Below are 14,922 nucleotides of genomic sequence, written 5' to 3' on the forward strand. Positions count from 1 at the left end.
TAGTGTCTATAAAACCATTCGAGCTGCCATGTTGTAACTTAGGTTACCTAGAATCTCTGCTGTGGCCAATTAAGGACAGTTATAAGTAGGTCACTAGAGTGTGCAGCCAATGGCTGTGTGGAATATAAAGTGTTCTGCACTTCCATTTCTAACAGGAACTGAAGAGCTCACAATTTCAGAATGGAATTACAGGAAATGTGGACAAAATAAATAATGACAGTATATTGAAGAATTTTTATATGTATGATGTATCAATTATTTTACCATCTCAAAGTGTTTAATGTCCCTTTTAAGGTGCAACAGAAATCGTAAAAAAATTGTTCACCAAAAATCATATTTTATCAAAAATGTAAAATTCATAAATTTAAGTTACACATATTAAATATGCACAGCGTAAATCATAATCTGAATACACTGGATGTGCAAATTAAACATATAAATTAGTAATCTAATACATAAATTGTTTTTTCTCTTGTTAAGTGTATCCAGTCCACGGATCATCCATTACTTGTGGGATATTCTCCTTCCAAACAGGAAGTTGCAAGAGGATCACCCACAGCAGAGCTGCTATATAGCTCCTCCCCTCACTTCCATATCCAGTCATTCTCTTGCAACTCTCAACAAAGATGGACGTAGTAAGAGGAGAGTGGTGTATTATAGTTAGTTTTTTAACTTCAATCAAAAGTTTGTTATTTTTAAATGGTACCGGAGTGTACTGTTTCATCTCAGGCAGCATTAGAAGAAGAATCTGCCTGTGATTTCTATGATCTTAGCAGAAGTAACTAAGATCCACTGCTGTTCTCACATATTCTGAGGAGTGAGGTAACTTCAGAGGGGGAATGGCGTGCAGGTTTTCCTGCAATAAGGTATGTGCAGTTAACATATTTCTAGGGATGGAATTTGCTAGAAAAATGCTGCTGATACCGGATTAATGTAAGTTAAGCCTTAAATGCAGTGATAGCTACTGGTATCAGGTTTATTAACAGAGATACATACTCTTATAAAAGTGTAATATAAAACGTTTGCTGGCATGTTAATCGTTTTTTATATATATTTGGTGACAAAACTTATTGGGGCCTAGTTTTTTTCCACATGGCTGGCTTGATTTTTGCCTAGAAACAGTTTCCTGAGGCTTTCCACTGTTGTAATATGAGTGGGAGGGGCCTATTTTAGCGCTTTTCTGCGCAGATAGAATTACAGACTGAGACACTCGGCTTCCTTCTGCATGATACAGGACATCTCTGAAGAGCTCAAAAGGCTTCAAAAGTCGTGTTTGAGGAGGGTAACAACCACAGTAGACTGTGGCAGTTGTTGTGACTGTGTTTAAAAAACGTTTTTGTCATTTATTATTCCGTTTTTGGTATTAAGGGGTTAATCATCCATTTGCAAGTGGGTGCAATGCTCTGCTGACTTGTTACATACACTGTAAAAATTTTCTTAGTGTAACTGCCTTTTTTCACTGTTATTTCAAATTTTGTCAAAATTTGTTTCTCTTAAAGGCACAGTAACGTTTTTTATATTGCTTGTTAACTTGCTTTAAAGTGTTTTCCAAGCTTGCTAGTCTCATTGCTAGTCTGTACAAACATGTCTGAAACAGAGGATACTTGTTCATTATGTTTAAAAGCCATGGTGGAGCCCCATAGGAGAATGTGTACTAAATGTATTGATTTCACCTTAAACAGTAAAGATCAGTCTTTATCTATAAAAGAATTGTCACCAGAGGGGTCTGTTGAGGGGGAAGTTATGCCGACTAACTCTCCCCACGTGTCGGACCCTTCGCCTCCCGCTCAAGGGTTGCACGCTAATATGGCGCCAAGTACATCAGGGACGCCCATAGCGATTACTTTGCAGGACATGGCTGCAATCATGAATAATACTCTGTCAGAGGTATTATCCAGATTGCCTGAATTGAGAGGCAAGCGCGATAGCTCTGGGGTTAGACGAGATACAGAGCGCGTAGATGTTGTAAGAGCCATGTCTGATACTGCGTCACAATATGCAGAACCTGAGGACGGAGAGCTTCAGTCTGTGGGTGACGTCTCTGAATCGGGGAGACCTGATTCAGAGATTTCTAATTTTAAATTTAAGCTTGAGAACCTCCGTGTGTTGCTTGGGGAGGTATTAGCTGCTCTGAATGACTGTGACACAATTGCAGTGCCAGAGAAATTGTGTAGGCTGGATAAATACTATGCAGTGCCGGTGAGTACTGATGTTTTTCCAATACCTAAAAGGCTTACAGAAATTATTAGTAAGGAGTGGGATAGGCCCGGTGTGCCCTTTTCCCCACCTCCTATATTTAGAAAAATGTTTCCAATAGATGCCACTACATGGGACTTATGGCAGACAGTCCCTAAGGTGGAGGGAGCAGTTTCTACTTTAGCAAAGCGTACCACTATCCCGGTTGAGGACAGTTGTGCTTTTTCAGATCCAATGGATAAAAAATTAGAGGGTTACCTTAAGAAAATATTTTTTCAACAAGGTTTTATTTTACAGCCCCTTGCATGCATTGCGCCTGTCACTGCTGCGGCGGCATTCTGGTTTGAGGCCCTGGAAGAGGCCATCCATACAGCTCCATTGACTGAAATTGTTGACAAGCTTAGAACTCTTAAGCTAGCTAAATCATTTGTTTCTGATGCCATTGTTCATTTGACTAAACTAACGGCTAAGAATTCCGGATTCGCCATCCAGGCGCGTAGGGCGCTATGGCTCAAATCCTGGTCAGCTGATGTGACTTCAAAGTCTAAATTACTCAACATTCCTTTCAAGGGGCAGACCTTATTCGGGCCTGGTTTGAAAGAAATTATTGCTGACATTACTGGAGGTAAGGGTCATACCCTTCCTTAGGACAGGGCCAAATCAAAGGCCAAACAGTCTAATTTTCTTGCCTTTCGAAATTTCAAGGCAGGTGCAGCATCAACTTCCTCTGCTTCAAAACAAGAGGGAACTTTTGCTCAATCCAAGCAGGCCTGGAAACCTAACCAGTCCTGGAACAAGGGCAAGCAGGCCAGAAAGCCTGCTGCTGCCTCTAAGACAGCATGAAGGAGCGGCCCCCTATCCGACAACGGATCTAGTAGGGGGAAGACTCTCTCTCTCTTCGCCCAGGCGTGGGCAAGAGATGTTCAGGATCCCTGGGCGTTGGAGATCATATCTCAGGGATATTTTCTGGACTTCAAAGCTTCTCCTCCACAAGGGAGATTTCACCTTTCAAGATTATCTGCAAACCAGATAAAGAAAGAGGCATTCCTAAACTGCGTACAAGATCTCCTTGTAATGGGAGTGATCCATCCAGTTCCGCGGGGGTTTTATTCAAATCTGTTTGTGGTTCCCAAAAAAGAGGGAACCTTCAGACCAATTTTGGATTTAAAGATCCTAAACAAATTCCTCAGAGTTCCGTCATTCAAGATGGAAACTATTCGAACCATTTTACCCATGATCCAAGAGGGTCAGTACATGACCACAGTGGACTTAAAGGATGCCTACCTTCACATTCCGATTCACAAGAATCATCAGTTCCTGAGGTTTGCCTTTCTAGACAGGCATTACCAATTTGTAGCTCTTCCATTCGGGTTGGCTACAGCCCCAAGAATTTTTACAAAGGTTCTGGGCTCACTTCTGGCGGTCCTAAGACCGCGAGGCATAGCTGTGGCTCCTTACCTGGACGACATCCTGATACAGGCGTCAAGCTTTCAAATTGCCAAATCTCATACAGAGATAGTTCTGGTATTCCTGAGGTCGCATGAGTGGAAAGTGAACGAAGAAAAGAGTTCTCTATCTCCTCTCACAAGGTTTTCCTTCCTAGGGACTCTAATAGATTCTGTAGAAATGAAAATTTACCTGACGGAGTCCAGGTTATCAAAACTTCTAAATGCTTGCGTGTTCTTCACTCCATTCTGCGCCCCACGGTGGCTCAGTGCATGGAAGTAATCGGCTTAATGGTAGCGGCGATGGACATAGTACCTCAGACCGCTGCAATTATGCATGCTCAGTCAGTGGAATGGGGATTACACAGATTTGTCCCCTCTACTAAATCTGGATCAGGAAACCAGAGATTCTCTTCTCTGGTGGTTATCTCGGGCCCATCTGTCCAAAGGTATGACCTTTCGCAGACCAGATTGTACAATTGTAACAACAGATGCCAGCCTTCTAGGTTGGGGTGCAGTCTGGAACTCCCTGAAGGCTCAGGGTTCATGGACTCAGGAGGAGAAACTCCTCCCAATAAATATTCTGGAGTTAAGAGCAATATTCAATGCTCTTCTGGCTTCGCCTCAGCTAGCAACACTAAGGTTCATCAGATTTCAGTCGGACAACATCACAACTGTGGCTTACATCAACCATCAAGGGGGAACCAGGAGTTCCCTAGCGATGTCAGAAGTCTCCAGGATAATTCGCTGGGCAGAGACTCACTCTTGCCACCTGTCAGCGATCCATATCCCAGGTGTAGAGAACTGGGAGGCGGATTTTCTAAGTTGTCAGACTTTTCATCCGGGGGAGTGGGAACTCCATCCGGAGGTGTTTGCTCAATTGGTTCCCCGTTGGGGCAAACCAGAATTGGATCTCATGGCGTCTCGCCAGAACGCCAAGCTTCCTTGTTACGGATCCAGGTCCAGGGACCCAGAAGCGGCACTGATAGATGCTCTAGCAGCGCCTTGGTTCTTCAACCTGGCTTATGTGTTTCCACCGTTTCCTCTGCTCCCTCGTCTGATTGCCAAAATCAAACAGGAAAGAGCATTGGTGATATTGATAGCACCTGCGTGGCCACGCAGGACCTGGTATGCAGACCTAGTGGACATGTCATCCTTTCCACCATGGACTCTGCCTCTGAGACAAGACCTTCTAATACAAGGTCCTTTCAATCATCCGAATCTACTTTCTCTGAGACTGACTGCATGGAGATTGAACGCTTGATCCTATCAAAGCGTGGCTTCTCCGAGTCAGTAATTGATACCTTAATACAGGCACGAAAGCCTGTCACCAGGAAAATTTATCACAAGATATGGCGTAAATATCTTCATTGGTGTGAATCCAAGAATTACTCATGGAGTAGGGTTAGGATTCCTAGGATATTGTCCTTCCTCCAAGAGGGTTTGGACAAAGGATTATCAGCTAGTTCTTTAAAGGGACAGATTTCTGCTCTGTCTATTCTTTTACACAAGCGTCTGGCAGAAGTTCCAGACGTTCAGGCATTTTGTCAGGCTTTAGTTAGAATTAAGCCTGTGTTTAAACCTGTTGCTCCTCCATGGAGCTTAAACTTGGTTCGTAAAGTTCTTCAAGGGGTTCCGTTTGAATCCCTTCATTCTATTGATATCAAACTTCTTTCATGGAAAGTTCTTTTTCTGATGGCTATTTCCTCGGCTCGAAGAGTGTCGGAGTTATCTGCCTTACATTGTGATTCTCCTTATCTGATTTTTCATTCAGATAAAGTTGTTCTGCGTAAAAAACCTGGGTTTTTATCTAAGGTGGTTTCTAACAAGAATATCAATCAAGAGATTGTTGTTCCATCATTATGTCCTAATCCTTCTTCAAAGAAGGAACGTCTTTTGCATAATCTAGACGTAGTCCGTGCCTTGAAGTTTTACTTACAGGCTACTAAAGATTTTCGCCAAACATCTAACCTGTTTGTTGTTTACTCTGGACAGAGGAGAGGTCAGAAGGCCTCGGCAACCTCTCTTTCTTTTTGGCTTCGGAGTATAATCCGTTTAGCCTATGAGACTGCTGGACAGCAGCCTCCTGAAAGGATTACAGCTCATTCTACTAGAGCTGTGGCTTCCACCTGGGCCTTTAAAAATGAGGCCTCTGTTGAACAGATTTGCAAGGCTGCAACTTGGTCTTCGCTTCATACTTTTTCCAAATTTTCCAAATTTGATACTTTTGCTTCTTCGGGGGCTGTTTTTGGGAGAAAGGTTCTACAGGCAGTGGTTCCTTCCGTTTAAGTTCCTGCCTTGTCCCTCCCATCATCCGTGTACTTTAGCTTTGATATTGGTATCCCACAAGTAATGGATGATCCGTGGACTGGATACACTTAACAAGAGAAAATATAATTTATGCTTACCTGATAAATTTATTTCTCTTGTAGTGTATCCAGTCCACGGCCCGCCCTGTCCTTTTCAGGCAGGTCTAAATTTTAATTAAACTACAGTCACCACTGCACCCTATGGTTTCTCCTTTCTCGGCTTGTTTCGGTCGAATGACTGGATATGGCAGTGAGGGGAGGAGCTATATAGCAGCTCTGCTGTGGGTGATCCTCTTGCAACTTCCTGTTGGGAAGGAGAATATCCCACAAGTAATGGATGATCCGTGGACTGGAAACACTACAAGAGAAATAAATTTATCAGTTAAGCATAAATTATATTTTTTTCATAAAATGGGCTGATCATGGACGTTCCATGGGCATGTATAGAAGTTTTTTTTCTCAAATCCAAGCGTAATTCTGTAAACATTTCCGCCATAAAGATCTCGCTTTTTTTTCACAAATTAAAAGCGATTTTGATGTACAGTGCACTGAAAACAGTGTAATTTGATTTGTATTAGGCGTAATATTAAAGTTTAAACAAATGTTGGGGTCTCCCTGTGTACTTTATCCTCCATTGCAAACTTATACATAGCAGAGAGCTGTCTTTATTTCTACGGGAGACAGCTCGCCACTCAATGGGACAGCCCCTTTTTTACAGAATTCCATGAGGGCTGTCCATGCGAGTTTTGTTGTGGAATCCCAGGTCTAGACTGGTGAATCGGCCTCTTAGTCTGCAGTTCCTGGTGCTCTAGTTTAGAGTTATAAAACTCCTCATTTTTTTTATCATGCATATTAAAACACATTGTTTTGTTTTCATGAGAGTGGGTTTTGGTACTGCTAGCTGTTCTTGTGAAGCAGATATTCTCAAGTGCTTGGGTCACCTACTATAAAGGTCGGAGCAGGAGTACAGAACAAGTCAGATGTCAGAGTAAATAACTTTTTTGCAAGTAGGGTTATCAAAGTAAATAGTCAGAGGTTAGGTGACATCTTTCTATGGTTTTAGTGAACCAGACAAACTCAAAGAAAATGGTTCTTACTGAGCCTTTGGGTGCTCTTCAAGGGACAGAAGTCTATGATTCACTCAAACCAGCACGGGACTGGAGTTGGGAACGGATGTAGAAATCAAGAGAGGACGCAGAAAGACAATGGCCCCAAGTTTTCAAGGTCTGTCGGACTTGATCCGACAGTGCAGATCAGGTCCGACAGACCTCGCTGAATACGGCGAGCAATACGCTCGCCGTATTCAGCATTGCACCAGCAGCGCCGCCCCCTGCAGACTCGCGGCCAATGGGCCGCCAGCAGGGGGTTGTCAGTCAACCTGATTGTTCTCGATCGGGTTGATTTCCGGCGATGTGTGTCCGTCTGCTCAGAGCAGGCAGACAGGTTATGGGGCAGCGGTCTTTGTGACCGCTCCTTCATAACTGCTGTTTTTTTCGAGTCTGAAGACTCGCCAGAAACACGGGCCGTCAAGCTCCTTATGGAGCTTGTTAAATAGAGGCCAATGAGACCACATGCAGGGGTAGAGGTGAAGTGACTTCTCTGTGCAGATGGTCAATTAGTATCACTATGTACCTTTTTAAATGGGTGCACCACCCAGCTGATTTAACTGACCACCCTGCTAAAATGTTAGGTAATATTATGATAAAATTAGCTAAAATTAAATTGCTTCTAAGTTTATTGCATAAAATATCACCAATCAAATGTATGTTAAATTATGCAGAAATTGTGTGCTTTGGATATAATATTAGAAAGTACTACACTGCCCCCACCTGGCTACTTTATAATGCTATCCGGACCGGCTGCAGCATTTTCTGTGTAGAACACTGATCTAGTCTAAATCCTCCAGAGGATTTAGAATGCCAACCCTTGCTACCCCACCCATTATAGCAACTGTGAAGCTTTTGTCCGAGCTGTAACACAGTCATGTCTGAGCACTAAAGAAATTCAGCAATGTAGTGCTCTACAGCCTCACATCCTCTTATTAAAGGGACAGTAAATGGTACATGGTCTAAAATATAAAACATTCAACAAAATACTTTTTGATCTAAATATGTATAGTTTAGAGTTAGACTGAGGAGAGAAGGGAAAGAGGTGACATGATAGACTTTTTTATATATATAAATGCATGTAATAAACACTACTATAAAGAAGAATATGCACAGATACTGATATAAAAATCCAGTATAAAAACTTTTAAAAACTTACTTAGAAGCTCACAGTTTTAGCATTGCTGATGAGGCTCGGCTGGGACACCTACTGAAAGTGGCTGAGAGCAGAACCCCCCCTGCAAATGAAAAGACCCATTACACAACCATGAGTCTGCTAGCGACAAACGGAAATGTTATATTTTTCGCATGTTACTGTATATCTTTTGTTTTACTTGTTAATATTAAAAATTACGAGCTCATTAAGGGAACGCAATATACTAGACTAGTGGTCAACATGAATGATGTTCCTTACCACTGAGAGACTATTTTTAAAATGCTGGGCTCTGAAACCTTGCCTGACTCTTGTTCCCTACTTTTTTCCTCAACTAGACCTTGTGTGTGTCAGATTCATGCATTTATGTCTATTCTGTTGTCATTGTACACTTTAAATGTAAACTCAATAAAGCTTGTTTAAAAAAAATATATATATACTTTTATGATTTAGTGCATGCAATTTTAAACAACTTTCCGATATACTTCTGTTCTCAAATTTTGCATTTTTCTTTTGGTATCCTTTTGTTGAAGGGAGCAGCAATGCACTATTAGGAGCCAATTTGAACACATCTAGTGAACCAATAAAAAGAGGCATATTGTGCGGGAACCAATTACCAGCTAGCTCCCAGTATTGTATTAGTGCTTCTTAGGATATGCACATATGCTTTTCAACAAAGTATACCAACAAAATAAATTTGATAATAGAAGTAAATTGGAAAGTTTTTAAAACTGCACGCTCTCTCTGAATCATATGTCTGATTTTGAGTTTACTGTCCGTTTTTACATTAACTATCCTAACATAGCGCTAACCCTAGACCAACCTTGATTAAGACGATTTCAAATATCACAGCATTAGATTGGTGCCATTTTTACAGCATATTATTCTTCACACCAGAAGTCTATTTCTTTATTGATTGCCAATATAAACATAATTTACTGTGTATTAATCAAGCTGTTTTGTATAATCAGGTGGTTAAGAAGGAAGAGATCGGAAAAATATGCGGAAGAGCAAGCTGCGAAGGAGCGGTCAAGACAACTTTTGATAGAAGCCAGGAGAACCAAGCAAATACAGAATTTGCTCTACAGTATATCTGATAGCAAAACGTTTTATTTGGGCCACTACAGTTAAATATGGTTTTTAACTTGTTTTCTGCTTACTTCTCAGAATTTGTATATTTATTATTAAAAATACCTATTTTAAACAGTAATAGTGTTACTTATAGAAATCCAGCAATAATGTTAAGAAGCAAAATATTAGGTTGCTTAAGTTTGAGCCTCAAAAGCTTTTTAATTAATATAGATATCGTAAGATGAAGCCTCTAACGCCTTAAAATCTGCCCCCAAATACCCCACACAAAAACAAAATGCTGCTGTAGTCTTATCACATGACATTAAATTAATTGAAATCCATTCATTAAATCAAGTGCATCAATGGGTTCTTTATTTGTTATACAAAAAAAAAAAAAACATTTGAAGTGTTTATCTTTTAATTCAAGGCTTAAAGTGACAGTAAACACTAAAATTGTAATTAAAAAATACTGTTATACATAGCAAAATAACTTTGCAATTTAATTTCGTTATTTATTTTGACTCTTCTGTAATTTAAAGGGACATTAAACTATTTGAGATGGTAATATAAAATGATAAATCATATATATATATATATATATATATATATATATACTTTCATTATTTATTTTGTCCCCTTTCTCTGTAATTCCATTCTGAAATTGTGAGCGTTTCAGTTCCTGTTAGAAGTGTCAGTACACACAGCCATTGGCTGCATACTCGAGTGACCTATTTATAACTGTCCCTAACTGGCCACAGCAGAGAAGGTAACCTAAGTTACAACATGGCAGCTCCAGTTGTTTTATAGACACTAAAACTTTACACTTATTTTGGCTTTAAAAAATACATCTACATGTTATTCTCAGACTAATATTTTCTTTGAATGCATCATTTGATCTAGCATTTATCTAATGTCCCTTTAAAGAGATATTGAACCCAAATGTTTTCTTTCATGATTCAGATAGAGCGTTCATTTTTAAGCAACTTTCTAATTTACTCCTATTATCAATTTTTCTTTGTTCTCTTGGTCTCTTTATTTGAAATACCAGGAATGTAAGCCTCTGAGCCAGCCCCTTTTTGGTTCAGCACCCTGGATAGTGCTTGCTGATTGGTGGATACATTTAGCCACCAATCAGCAAGCTTTACCCAGGTGCTGAACCAAGATGGGCCGGCTCGAAAGTTTACATTTCTGATTTTTCAAATAAAGATAAAAAGAGAACAAAGACAATTTGATAACAGGAGTAAATTAGAAAGTTGCTTTAAATTACATGCTGTATCTGTATCATGAAATAAATAAATTGGGTTCAGTATCCCTTTTAAGTCTGAAAATTGTGTATTTTCCAGTCATGGACATGGGAAGAGTACACACAAGCCAAAGCTTGCCACATATCTATCTCTGCTTTTGCAGTTTGTTATCTTGTCTTTTCTGCTGAACTCAAACAATGGAGATTTTGTAAACACAACAGAGGCTAGCTCTGTCCACTCCAGAAGCAAGTCCAGATTGGATCGTCCAAATAAGGAAAGGGGTGAGTGGAGTGTGACCATTGAAACATAATTTCCGCAAAAAGGGTGCTAATCCTATTAATTTTTATATCCTGCTGCTATTGTAACCCCTTCACGCTGTTAGGACGTTCCATGCTCTCCTAACAGCATGCAGGGCTTTAAGGCCATTAGGACAGCATGGAATGTCCTACCTTATATGGCAGCCTCCTTTCTGGAAATGAAAAATCGGACTGGCGGCAATTCAATGGCATAAAGGTGTTGATCAATTGGAAGACTGCATTACAGAGCTTTTAAATAAATATAAATATATATATGTTCCTGTGCTGCATAAACTTTTTTTTGTGGGAGTCTTCCCTGTCAGCCAGTGCAGTAGTGTCTCAGTCATCCCGTTAGTTTCACCTACTGTAAATAGAAACAACTTTTACTTAACCCTTTTTATGCCAATACTATTCATAATTTGTTTAACTGCTGCTCTTTAACATGCATCATAGAACAAATTGAGTAATATGTTCTGTTAAAATGAAACTAGTTTCTGTCATTTATATGAGCAACATTTTGTGTACCTGAAAAGTAAGATCTGTTTAAACAAATACAGCAGTATAGCTGATGGTTACAAACACCACAGGTCTGTTGCTTGAGGATGACACACCCCTGCAGGCGTAACTAGCAGACATTGGTTTATTCAGGACAGGAACATACAGTAAAAAAGCAGACTGCAAAACCATAATAGTTGTGCTAACAAAAGACAGTGGCTAGCCTTGTCTGCTCCAGGGCTAAATGTGGCTATTGTAAAAGAACTGCAGCAAACAAGGCATTGATTAACGAGGCATGGAAGTCAAAATTAAACTTTCATGGATCAGATAGAGCATGCAATTTTAAATGTACTTCTACTATCAAATTTATTTTGTTTTCTTGGTATCCATTGTTGAAAAGCATACCTAAGTAGGCTCAGGAGCAATAATGCACTACGGGTGATTGGTGGCTGCTTATTTATTCCTCTGATCTTATTGGCTCACCAGATGTGCTAAGGTAGCTCCAAGTAGCATTTCTGCTCTGGAGCTGATTTTTAGTGTCTTTGCAGGAATGAAACACACAGTAATAAGCTAACAATAGTGCGGTTTTCTCACACTCACCCAATAGGTCAATTTATTAAGACAGCAGAAAAATATTCACATTAGAAGGTGTTTACAGTCCATTAATCCGACTATGTATGTGACGGCTATAAATGTTGTTTAGGTACATCTAACTTAAAGGGACAGAATACTGTAAAATTGTTTTTCCCTTAAAGGGAGATTAAACACTAAATACATGCTAGATAGAATGATGCATTCAAAGAAAAGATTAGTCCATGACTAACATGTAGATGTATTTTTTAAAGTTTCATTAGTTGTTTAAAAAGTGACAAAATAAGTGTAAAGTTTTAGTGTCTATAAAACACTGGGAGCTGCCATGTTGTAACTTGTGTTACCTTCTCTGCTGTGGCCAATTAGGGTCAGTTATAAATAGGTCACTAGAGTGTGCAGCCAATGGTTGTGCTGGATTTAACAGTGTTCTGCACTTCCATTTCTATCAGGAACTGAAAAGCTTACAATTTCAGAATGGAATTACAGGCAAAGAGGACAAAATAAATAATGAAAGTATATTGCAGAGTTGTTTTATTATATAAAATTTATCATTTTGTATTACCATCTCAAAGTGTTTAATGTCCCTTTAATGTGTTTCCAATTATTTTTTTAACAACTGCAGAGTATAAAATGTATGAGATTTGCTTTTTAAGACTTATTTGTGTATATGAATTAGCTGATTTTGTGTTTTGAAGCCAAAACCTAATAAAATGGGTTGAGCTTGTAGGTATAATCAGATCTCATTACTTTATCACATTGTGTACATATACCTGTTCGTAAGCCAAAGACCAATACTTGGAGAGAACAATGGAAACTTAACATTTTATTACCTTATCTCTTCTATACCCCACTGGGAGTGTGATTTCTGACTGTGTTTACACAGCTTATCTATTTTGAACCTAAGGCCAGAAACTTTCAGAATAGGTGGGGATGCCACAGGCTAAATCAACTGTTTCAAATAACAATATAAGGCTAAAGGAAATACTTGTAGAGAATTTAATACACTCCAGCATGTAAAGTGGATAATTGGGAACAAATTAAATGGGAGAACATTTTTGAATAAACGGTCCCTTTAATAAATAAAGTGACTTGTGCATAAATAAAACAGTATAAAATGATGGATGTTTCTGGTGCCTGACTCTTGTGGCACCAAATAAATGAATACATAATAATAATAATAAATAATATAAGGTGGGTTTGCTATTGACAGTAAACATTGGCTAATACGTTACATAATTCTGCTTGCTACATGCCGCGATCGGGCGCACTGTCAAATCACAAGGTTGTTAAAAAAAACAACAGGTGTGCTTACAAGGTAAGTACAGTTTAGGGGCTTAATTGTGTATTATAAACTATTTTATTAAAACAAACATATTCACATGCTTAGTAGGAGCTGGTGGTTTTACAAAATGAGAACATAAAACGATTTTGTTTTTAAAAATAAACTTTTTTTCCCCCTCTTTTCTCCAACATTGGTGGGTCCGGTCCACGGCGTCATCCTTACTTGTGGGATATCTCTTCCCCAACAGGAAATGGCAAAGAGTCCCAGCAAAGCTGGCCATATAGTCCCTCCTAGGCTCCGCCCACCCCAGTCATTCTCTTTGCCGTTGCACAGGCAACATCTCCACGGAGATGGTTAAGAGTTTTTTGGTGTTTAAATGTAGTTTTTTATTCTTCTATCAAGTGATTGTTGTTTTAAAATAGTGCTGGTATGTACTATTTACTCTGAAACAGAAAAGGATGAAGATTTCTGTTTGTGAGAGGAAGATGATTTTAGCAGACAGTAACTAAAATCGATTGCTGTTTCCACATAGGACTGTTGAGATGAAGTAACTTCAGTTGGGGGAAACAGTTAGCAGACTTTTCTGCTTAAGGTATGACTAGCCATATTTCTAACAAGACCATGTAATGCTGGAAGGCTGTCATTTCCCCTCATGGGGACCGGTAAGCCATTTTCTTAGTCAAGCAAACAGAATAAAGGGCTTAATATGGGCAATAAAACTGGTAGACACTTTTATGGGCTAAATCGATTGCTTTATTTGGGCATTTTATTCATGTTTAGGCTGATTTATTCACATTTATAAACTTGGGGAACGTTTATTAAACGGCAGGCACTATGTTAGACACCTTTTCCAGTCAGGGGGCCTTCCTAGTTGTAGGCAGAGCCTCATTTTCGCGCCATTACTGCGCAGTTGTTTTTTGAGAGCAGGACATGCAGATGCATGTGTGAGGATCTGAAAGTTGCTGGAAAAGTTTCTAGAAGGCGTCACTTGGTATCGTATTCCCCTCTGGGCTTGGTTGGGTCTCAGCAAAGGCTATAGCTGGGACTGTATAGGGGTTATTTTAAGGGTTAAAGCTCTGAAATTTGGTGTGCAATACTCTTAATGCTTTAACACACTGTGGTGAAATTTTGGTAATTTTTGAACAATTCCTTCATACTTTTTCACATATTCAGTAATAAAGTGTTTTCTGTTTAAAATTTAAAGAGACAGTAACGGTTTTGTTTTAAAACGTTTTTTGTGCTTTATTGACAAGTTTAAGCCTGTTTAACATGTCTGTGCCTTCGGATAAGCTATGTTCTATATGTATGAAAGCCAATGTGTCTCCCAATTTAAATTTGTGTGATAATTGTGCCATAGCGTCCAAACAAAGTAAGGACAGTACTGCCACAGATAATGAAATTGCCCAAGATGATTCCTCAGATGAGGGGAGTAAACATGATACTACATCATCCCCTACTGTGTCTACACCAGTTTTGCCCACGCAGGAGGCCCCTAGTACATCTAGCGCGCCAAGGCTTATTACCATGCAACAATTAACGGCTGTAATGGATAACTCCATAGCAAATATTTTATCCAAAATGCCTACATATCAGAGAAAGCGCGATTGCTCTGTTTTAAACACTGAAGAGCAGGGCGCTGATGATAATTGTTCTGTCATACCCTCACACCAATCTGAAGTGGCCATGAGGGAGGTTTTGTCAGATGGGGAAATTTCAGATTCAGGAAAAATTTCT

The 14,922-nt window shown here is 39.5% G+C and overlaps 1 protein-coding gene across 1 annotated transcript in view; it reads left to right on the forward strand.

The window, feature by feature from the left end:
- CCDC181 (coiled-coil domain containing 181) overlaps nucleotides 1–9,413 on the forward strand; it is a 126,440-nt gene extending 117,027 nt beyond the window's left edge. The window contains exon 6 of the mRNA XM_053704633.1: nucleotides 9,181–9,413. Within this exon, the coding sequence (XP_053560608.1) occupies nucleotides 9,181–9,340 (160 nt within the window). The 3' untranslated portion in view covers nucleotides 9,341–9,413. The remainder of the gene's footprint in view (nucleotides 1–9,180) is intronic.
- Nucleotides 9,414–14,922: the final 5,509 nt, after the last annotated feature.

This window comes from Bombina bombina, chromosome 3, assembly GCF_027579735.1.
Source record: "Bombina bombina isolate aBomBom1 chromosome 3, aBomBom1.pri, whole genome shotgun sequence".
Lineage (NCBI taxonomy): Eukaryota > Metazoa > Chordata > Amphibia > Anura > Bombinatoridae > Bombina > Bombina bombina.